General features: G+C 41.7%; 1 protein-coding gene and 1 long non-coding RNA gene across 4 annotated transcripts in view; one reads left to right on the top strand and one right to left on the bottom strand.

The window, feature by feature from the left end:
* Positions 1-521: 521 nt before the first annotated feature.
* Positions 522-9,697, bottom strand: part of man2a2 (mannosidase, alpha, class 2A, member 2) — a 23,537-nt gene continuing 14,361 nt past the window's right edge. For 2 of the 3 annotated variants that reach the window (XM_019893995.1, XM_019893996.1), the window contains exons 16-24: positions 8,582-8,818; positions 8,389-8,511; positions 8,176-8,290; positions 7,878-8,011; positions 7,644-7,785; positions 7,317-7,450; positions 5,171-5,365; positions 3,363-3,473; positions 522-2,646 (exon numbers count right to left, since the gene is read on the bottom strand). In XM_019893995.1, coding sequence (XP_019749554.1) covers positions 2,494-2,646; positions 3,363-3,473; positions 5,171-5,365; positions 7,317-7,450; positions 7,644-7,785; positions 7,878-8,011; positions 8,176-8,290; positions 8,389-8,511; positions 8,582-8,818 — 1,344 coding nt within the window. In that variant the 3' untranslated portion in view covers positions 522-2,493. The remainder of the gene's footprint in view (positions 2,647-3,362; positions 3,474-5,170; positions 5,366-7,316; positions 7,451-7,643; positions 7,786-7,877; positions 8,012-8,175; positions 8,291-8,388; positions 8,512-8,581; positions 8,819-9,697) is intronic. The other variant, XM_019893998.1, reaches the window with a different exon arrangement.
* On the top strand, positions 4,477-4,779 carry LOC109530366 (uncharacterized). Its single transcript, XR_002171001.1, has 2 exons — positions 4,477-4,641; positions 4,719-4,779. It is a non-coding gene; the product is annotated as an uncharacterized LOC109530366 (long non-coding RNA).

The following is a 9,697-nucleotide window of genomic DNA, read 5'->3' as shown; positions in this document are numbered from 1 at the left end:
CTGATCAGATAAGCGGTTTGGAAAATGTTACCGTATAACCAGAATAGTCTCCTGTGCGCACCGCCTGCGACACGATCCGCATCTGAATGTGCTGCACGTTGCATTGCTTGATTGTGTTCGAGCTTATTCTAACACTGAATTGGCCAAATAATTTTTAGGCCCTGAAAACTGACATACAGAGAACCCCTGCATACGGTTTGGCCCCTGCAGATTCACCTATCCAAGGTAGAGCCCGACATGGTCGTCAGCAGATCACAGGGCACAAATAGACAAACCACCATTCGCACTCATATTCACACCAACGGGCAAGTCAGTCTTGAACAAACCAACCATGCATGTTTTTAGAATGTGGGAGGAAACACAAGCACGCGGAGAACACGCAACTCCTCAAAGGAAGGCCTGAGCGGATTTGGACCCACTCTCTCTGCACTGTGAGGCAGTTGGGGGAACCAGTCACCCACCATGCCGCTATCGCATCACATTTTCCTTTCAAATTAGTTTAAAAAAATGATCAACAAGAGCAACGTAGAATTTTCTTCTTTATTAAGTTTCTCTCCATGTTTATTCCACGGGGACTTAATACAGAAGATAGCCTGCCACCATATATTACCTTTGAACACAGTGCTACAGCAAATAGCACTTTTTCATTTTACTTTCCCCCCCACCCCAAGGACAAACTTTCATAATTTCCATGTGACACAGTGAAAGAGCGGCGATTGAAATTGAGGGATGGAAAAGAACAAAGTGCAACTCAATGTTTTCTCACTGAAATGTTAATCAAAGCCAGACCAGGACATGTTGATTTGTGACAGAAGTCCTGAGGGAAATGAACTAACCAAACAGTTAGGCATAACAAAAATGGGTGGCTACAGCTCCATGCGGAGTACAGACTGAGGCTCAGGAAAATGAAGGAGCACGGTGGAGATGAAATTTTGTAGCCCAGAGTGGCACACACATCAGCCAGCTATGCTTACAGTGTCACTCGGCTTGCCTCCAGTCAAAATTGGGAGGCAGAACTCAGTCACAGCAGGCTGTGTGTGCAAAAGTGAAGCAATCCATCTGCTTGCAAAACAGGCGCCTGGAATTTTCATTATGATGCTTTTAGAAAAAGAAAAACTACATTTCATGAAGGTAAATTCTCAAACATGCCACCTTTTGACCAAACTGAATCCATAAACACGTTTTCTCCATGATCGCTGGAATATTACTAATGTATACAATAAATCGGATTATAGGATTCTCCTCTCATCGCAACACTCTGTGGAGCTGGACTTCATAACTTAAAGAGCCCAGACATCTTAAAGCTGCTAAGAGTGTGTAATGATAGTTTAATTTCGATGGATTAAAAATGGATGGCTCAAACTGAAGAGGAAATCGTTTTTGCATTCAGCTCCTGAGCTGAAACTGCAGTGACAGCATCAGGAATTGGCCCTGACATACTCCTTGTGTCCATCTATAATAGGACTGTGAAAAAAACAAAGAAAAAAAAGAAAAAAGTCTTAAGACAGCTTTAGATTTGTTGTTTCAGCCAATGGTGCCTAACCACTGGGCCTCAGATACAGTAGATTGGGGAGGGGCATTATAGCTTTTGGAATACAAGCCCCACAAACTACACCACCCACCCCAACAGCACAAGCCCCCAAACTCCCCCCATCCCTGTAGTTGGCATTTGAGGAAAGGGGGGAAAAAAGACATTTAATTAAAACAAATGAAATGATTGTAATGTGTGCTAACATCAAATTGCATCCTTATCCAGATGCTTCTTTGCACCATTCTTCAACTCAGCTTCATCCTGCTAATTAATTGTACGTGTCCTACTATTGAATGTTTTACTGTGTCAATGTGAAAGGCGCATGAATACAACAGGGCAGTGGCAGCCTAGGACGTTGCATGCACACACATACACGCTGTAGCGTTGGCGAAGCACAACTACACGCACAGCCGCTTAGCCGTGATGCGCCAACACAAGGATGAAGACACATGTTGGCCCGCAGTGACAAGGACGATCCGAATGATGAGTGGAGCGCTCCCATGATCCCATTATTACTACTGAGCGAAAAGCCGCTTGCACCTCCAAATAGCCACACCGCAGTGTATTTGTTGAATTGAGGCCAAAACAAAAAAAGATTGCAATTTGTGCCAACATCAGTCTGAGCATAGAAAATTAAAAATAAAAGCTCCGAAAACAAAAACAAAGCTTTCAAAATTGCAATCATGTGGCAACGATTTTTTTTTTTTTTAATGAAGCCCTCCCCTATTCCTACCTGCACATCATTGGGATATTTACATTCAGTAGTTCAGTTCCAGGCTGAAAGCCGAGAACGAACACATTCTTACGAAGCAGAACCTATTGCAGTCGTGTTCTCAGAGAGTTTGTGGTTCTGTACATCGCTTTCGTCACAGCTGCATCCGAGTCCCCTGTGACGGTCCAAAGTCCGGCAAGGCTCCAGTTCTCATTCCGAAGAGTCTGAGCCTGCTGTATCCGGTTGGGTCCTAGCACAGTTTGAGCTTGAAGGCAGAGATCTCCATCGGATCCAGGCTGACTCTGGACTGGTTGGTCAGTGGTGGACGAGAGTACATTAGGGTCAAAGACATGGGCTGCAGCAACTGCAGGTCCAAGTTCTTGAAGAGGCTGGAAACATTCAGCTGCACAGAAGACGACAAAGCGACCCGGCGTGTCAACACAGATACAGAACAGTGTAGAGAAATGCAAGCTGGAGTAGAGCCCTGTGTGTTTGTGTGTGTGTAGAGAGAGTGTGTTTGTGTGTGTGTGTAGAGAGAGAGAGAGAGAGAGAGAGAGAGAGAGAGAGAGAGAGAGAGAGAGAGAGAGAGAGAGAGAGAGAGAGAGAGAGAGAGAGAGAGAGAGAGAGAGAGAGCGCATTGGGGAGAAAACCCTGCATAGAATTCAGACTCCAAAGGTTTCAAGAATAAGTTGCTTCTCTCTGTGACTCTAGAGAAAGGATCTTGAGGACACTGGGGTAAGTGTCCATGAAAGAAAAACAGTGTTCATTCAAGAAAATCAGAGGTGAAGACTTCAATTTTAAATTTGCGCCCTTGGCAAGTGGAACGAGGTCATTTCTTGTGCTTATATATGCTTCGCTGTATTTTGTCGTGGACTTGGAACTTATTGATCGGATTCATCCGTACTTTGTTGTTTTTACTAGTTATACTTTAGTCTTATGACTGCACATGATGTTTGATTGTACCAACCTCCAAATAAAAATCAATTTTGACATGACACGGAGCAAAACAAAAACAAACAAAAAACCATGGACCAAGCCACTGCTTAGAACTCAAAAAAACCTGCAAGTTGGGGAACTTGTAAGTCAAGGTGCCACTGTGTTTCGTGTGTGGTTCCTCACCTGTCCTTGGGTGGTGGTGCAATTGAAGCCCAAGTTTGGAACATCCAAAGCACAGTCGAGGCCAAAACGGTGAAGAATTAAAGCTGTGTATGGTGATGGAGCATTGGGGTCCTACACACACACACACACACACACACACACACACACACACACACACACACACACACACACACACACACACACACAGACACACACACACAAAAAGAAAGAGCTCAATTCATAAAAAAAAAAAAAACAATGTCATTTAATTTGACTTGAGACGTTTCAATGCCGTCCTTTTCCCATTTGTTCATAGTTTAAAATAATGTTGCACCTATGACAAAACTGTTCCAATACAACGGCAATGGCTGGCAATGCAACCAGCCTGCGAGCCTCCCATGCCCTTCTATGAAAAGCTGTCTGTCTAAAAACCGTGATCGATTGTCACCAAAATGAATGTGCACACATAGATGCATGGCCAAATCATATCGTGAAAACATTAGCATGAAAGTTGCAACATTTTTCTCATTGGAAGAAGACAAAACCTAACATGGGTTAGAAGTGCTCTCAAAATTATGGCCATACTTAACAACACCATAAAGCACTTTTATAGCAATATAGACCAGAAAACAAGTCCAAAATGAACAGTCTGGTGTATAGCACGTGAATTCCGTAATATGCCACGGGAATCGAGTGAATTGGTCAAAAATGTTCACTATGGCGGCGTACAGCCTATGTCATTATGTTGATAAATCATCGGCTTCTATTTTTTTCAGGGAATCAGATGCCATTGATATTTGCACTGTTATTGTTTATACACACTGCCTCATAGAATGAAGGAAAGTGAACGTTCAGTGGTGTTTTACTGGACGAGCAAGATGACTAACTTGTGTCGCCAAAACTCTGGCTAAATGGTAGGTACTGTACAGTAATCCCTCGTTTATAGCGGTTAATGGGGACCAAAACCACCCGCGATAAATGAAAATCCGCGAAGTAGCGACCAATAAACATTTTTTTTTTTTTAAAGTTCGCAAAAAGTCCGCAACCGGTCCGCGAGAAGCTGCAAAACAACAGCGAGTCACACAGAGCAACATATACAGTACTGTACTCCATGTATATGAATTTTTTTATTTATTTTTATTTTTTTTTAATGAATATGTTTGGAAAAAATCCGCGATGCACTGAAGCCGCGATAAACGAACCATGAAATAGCGAGGCATCACTGTATTTGTTAATGTTACTTGAAGCACTGCTGTATTCACTTTCATTCTTCGCACGTCACTGTATTTCTTGAAAAGAAGTTGTACAACCAAACATGTTGATTGGGAATTTTCCTGCTCTGTCTACTTGTGTTTCATTGTAATTATTTACCATTAGTTCATTTTATGATATGTTCTACACAAAATGTGTATTTTAAGAACAGATGGAAAAAAAAATACCATCGAAAAAAAATATATATTTTATGTATAAATAATTTGAAATGCTGTGTATTTATTTACTAAATGATTGATTTGCTTCGAATTGTCCATAGTCATTTACATTTATGGCCAGTGTTTGTGTTGTTGGCGCAAAGGTGGGCCTATATACGTCACCGCTTGTGTATTCCGATGACGATTAGCTCCTACATATAATATAGCCCCGGTCTTTTAAAGTCTGCTGCACTTAAATTGTCACATTTGATACGTGTTAGATTTTTATCTACATTCGGAAGAGACAAAATTCCATTTGGAATATCCTGAAGTATTTGTCACCATGCAGTGACACCATCCAGCCATAAAGGTGAAGCTGTGAATTTGAAAACGGTTTAAGAGTGGAGAGGGCCTCTTTACTTGGCTCTGGATGCTGCGAAGGTTTAGAAGGTGGAAGTCACAGGGCAGCATTGACTTGAGTGGCGCAAAGGTTTGCAGAAGAGGGACGCCGCGCCTTTTAGGCAGGACAGGTAGCGCCAGAATGTTATGATTCAGGATGGCGTTGGTCATGTGACTAAGCACAGAGGGGAAGCTCATCGTGGAGCTGTCCGTCATCTGGAGGAAGGCACAGGGAAAAAAAAAAAAAGGATGATGATTAGTGTGATATAGACAGTAGCTTCTAGCTTCTATGTTTCTTTGAAGAACAGCTATCAATACACAGTGGGTTTGGTGAGGTCTACTATTAAATGCCAAGTACAGGACAATATTATCCTGCTCCAGGCACTATTTTTGATGTTTTACTTGAACAGAGGATCTTGGCAGGCAGAGACTATCCAGTTTTGGATTGCTACACGGGAAAACTGCAATCGACGTCCTTTGTTCCATTTGTTACTTTTGGCTATGAGGAGCTATGAGAAAGGAAAACAGGAGCTATAGAGCACAGGCGAAGGCGGTGATTCTCAACCAGTGTGCCGTGAGAGATCATAAAGGGTGCTGAGGAAAACTATCGAATGTCAATTATTTTGATAAAAATAATGTTTTGTGTTAATTTAGGTATGCTATCAGTAACAGGCAAAAGAATGAAATGCTCTTCCACTAGATGACTGAAGGTACATTATTAACTTGAATATGCCAAGTGGTGTGCCGTGAATGTTTTTCCCATTTGAAATGCGTGCCTTCGATAAATAAAGGTTGAGAAACACTGGATGAAGGGTACATGTATCGGAGTCATGACGTTACCTCTTCAACTCTGTCACGCAATATTTTGGGGAGGAGAGTGTGAAACAAGGAAGAAAGTTTGGAAAAGAAGCCATCATGCTGAAGGCAGCACAAGGGAAGAGAAGGAAAACAAATGCATGAAATGTGAACTGGGGAAAAAAATAAGATGTTTTCATGAAGTGGGGGAAGAAGAACAATGAACAATTGATTGTTTTGAACAAAAAATAAAATTACATATATCAAATTAAAATATACACACGTAGGCCCATACACATACATACACATGCCTAAGTATGCATATATATATATATAGAGAGAGAGAGAGAGAGAGAGAGAGATCCGACATATATTAGCATATCGGTAATCATAAGACTGTGGTTATTAGAATTAAAGCCTCTCCTTTCTCTAGAGCACTTTGAAACAGTAACTCATGCCTTCGTCACATCCCGGCTGGATTACTGTAATGCACGTTACTTTTGATTCAGCCAATCCTCCTTTCAGCGGCTCCAGTTGATCCAGAATGCTGCAAAAGCACATAACTCTTACACTAGCATTGCTTCACTGGCTCCCTATACATTTTAGAATAATTTATTTTATTATTTGTTTTCAAATGTTTCTCTGTGCCCCTACGCACTTGCCTCGGGTCTGCGGACCAGACATTATTAGAGGAACCAAGAATTAAGCAGAGCGTCAGATGGGGATCGAGCCTTTTCTGTTGCTGGCAGCTCTCTTTGGAATGACCTCCCACTGAAATTTCGGCAACCCCTCTTGCTGCCCATCTTTAATACCCTAGATTGTGACTCTAACTCCATTGTACAGCAGTGTAAATTGAATTTCCCCCAAGGCATTGCAAAGTATAATATATTATCCTGTAAAAATCTAATTACATCTTTTACGATATTGTGAGACAAATAAAGGTTTTCTTATCTTATATTTATTGTTTGGCTTTTGACATAGCATGAGACTTGATATTAAGTTTTACTGCTTTTGTGCTTTCGACTGTCTGTTATTCATTTGTTGTTTGAATTATTTTAAATAGAGTTGAGTTAAAAAACTAAATATGTGGATATAAATTAGAACTATCTAATATAAAACCTCAATCGTAAAACTCATTTGAACAGAGGTGTGACTCTAACTCCATTGTACAGCAGTGTAAAGTATAATAAATTATCCTGTAAAAATCTAATTACATCATTTACCAAATCAACAAAAGGAATTAAATTTTCCTGCAAAAGTCAGACCACCACCTTTTTTTTTTTTATTGTGCCAATACTTTTGTCCATTTAGTGTGCTTGCCGCAGTTAAAGGATGTGAGAATTTCCCACTTATCTGCTGTCAGCTATCTGACCTTGTTGCCCATCAATCTCCTCTCCAGAAGTAGTCGAAAGCGGTTGACAGTCTGCTTGTTGTCCTTGAGGCCTTGTCCCAGCCCGCGATTATCATCCTGCATCAGTCGGCGGTCCAAAATTACTTCAAGCTGGCCTAGAGGAGATCATTATAGATTTAAAAAAAAATAAAAATAAAAAAAATAAAAAAACAAAACCTCACTTTCAAACCTTTAAGACTCGTATGAAATTGGGGGAATGAGCAGTCAAAAGACAGAGACTTAAAAAAAGAAAAGGGGAAAAAAAAGAGACACAAAATTCAACAGAGTAAAAGAAAATGAGATGCAAACCATTTCCCAGACTGCTGACACCCAGAGACTGTGCCGTGTGCAGCGTTAGCCTGTAGTGGCTGTCTTGAATGTAAGCCTGGCTGGGCATTGGGAAGAAGTTAGCTTGCAAAGGAAGTTTCTCGTGGCGCTGACGAAGCTGCATCTACGAAAGGAGGGGGTTGCCAGCTTCTCAACTTTTTGAGATTGTAACAGGATATGCATCAGTAATACTCGACAAAGCATTGTCACACTGACCTGGAAGCCATTAAGGTCTGTGTAGAAAACGTCTCCACTCTGGATATCCGTGACCAGTCGCAGAGCCAGCTCTTTGTTGTTCTGATCTCTGATGTCCACTGTGGTGGTGATGTCCACAGACAGGCCATCCACACCTGCAAACATAAGGAAATGAGAGGAAAGACTGCACAAACATGTATCTTAATTGAATATAAATTGCCTGTTAAACGGAACAAGCTGGCCCAAATGGTTTCATAAAATAAACAGAACACATCTGCTGCGTTTGCTATTTGAACAGATCCCAAAACAGTTTTGTTACCTGGCACGTTGTGGATGCGAATTGCCTGCTGAAAGTGTTGGTAGTATGCCACAACTTCAGAAAAGAGAGGTCCCTCAACGACACGCACCACAGGTGGCTCTTGGTAGAGGTATGGCTGAAAGCAGCAAGAAGGAGCATCATCAGCATCAATCGTGGAAATAGAACCAGTGTGGGGTTTAGAACAGAACACAAAGTGAGAGGAAACCTTCCTACCCTTGCTTTTCCATCGGGCAGGAAAAGATAAGCACCACTTTTGTCCTTAGAAGGACGAGTTCCATACACCATGAAGTGCATCTGAACCTTAATTTCCTGAGGATCATCTTTGTGTTTGATAGTCTGTAGGTTAAGACAGATTTAGCAAAGTGAGCCTTGTTGAAATGAGCAGATCAGCAGTGTTGAAACAAACCTCCAGCAGGCCTGTCGTCCCAGAGAAGCCCAGTGTCAGAAACTGGCTGCTGATGTAGAACGTCTGAGGCTCAGCCTGCTGAGACCGAACAGGAAATGGGTCTGAAGCTTGGGCAGTGCGGGTGCCTCCCGGTAGCCGGAGAACGGTGTCCGAGCGCAGAGTCATGGGCGAGTCCGGAGAGTCATACAGATGGAAGACAGCGAGACCCAGCGCTGGTAGACGCACCATGAATGTAGCCTGTGAAGAGGATTGAATTGGTGAAAATTAGACATCTGTCAATTACCCGTCTGATGCCTGGCTGCATTTCCATCGCTATAGCAGAGGAGAATCAGAGTTGACAGCAAGGCATTAAACGTTTAAAAAATTGACACATTAGCAAAAAAACTACTGCATTTGAAGCTGATTATTGACTGCCTTAACAATGCACTTCTCTGCATTATGTGCATTGATCACAATTTGTAAATGGAGAATTCACATGATGAAAACCATTGCATCTAAAGCAGGGGTCTCAAACTCCTCAAGGGCCACGTTCCCGGACATTTGCCATTTCTCCCTGCTGCAACATATCTGATGATCAGCTCGTCACCAAGCTCTGCAGAAGCCTGATAGTGATGCTGACCATTTGAATCAGGTGTGTTGCAGCAGGGAGAGATGGAAAATGTGCAGGAAAGCAGCCCTTGAGGACTAGAGTTTGAGACTCTGATCAAAAGAGTCAGGGATGCTAGTGACATGCATGTCTGACAACAGGTGCAAAAGGATCAATTTGTGTGTGAATGTTTTGTGAACTTAAAATATGAAAGGCTAGCTTGCAGGAAAAATAAAACAAAATAAAGAATGCTGTGGGATGATCCTTCAATGCTGTATTTTTTTAGAAAGCACTCAAACAAAGTGTGGAAAAAAGGAACAACTTTCTCAACCTGAGCAATATGGGAACGGATCAAGAGCTGTTGCTCCAAAACACTGTCTATCAATAATTGTTCTATGAAGCAAGTTCAGATTTACTGTGTTTTTTTTTTTGTAAAACATTGTCAAAGTATCGTTAGTTTTTTGGAGGGAAAAAAAATATATATATATATATATATATACACACACACACACACACACACACACACACAT

Source organism: Hippocampus comes, unplaced genomic scaffold (genome assembly GCF_001891065.2).
Source record: "Hippocampus comes isolate QL1 unplaced genomic scaffold, H_comes_QL1_v1.1 scaffold104, whole genome shotgun sequence".
Lineage (NCBI taxonomy): Eukaryota > Metazoa > Chordata > Actinopteri > Syngnathiformes > Syngnathidae > Hippocampus > Hippocampus comes.
This window is presented reverse-complemented; position numbering and strand designations above follow the sequence as displayed.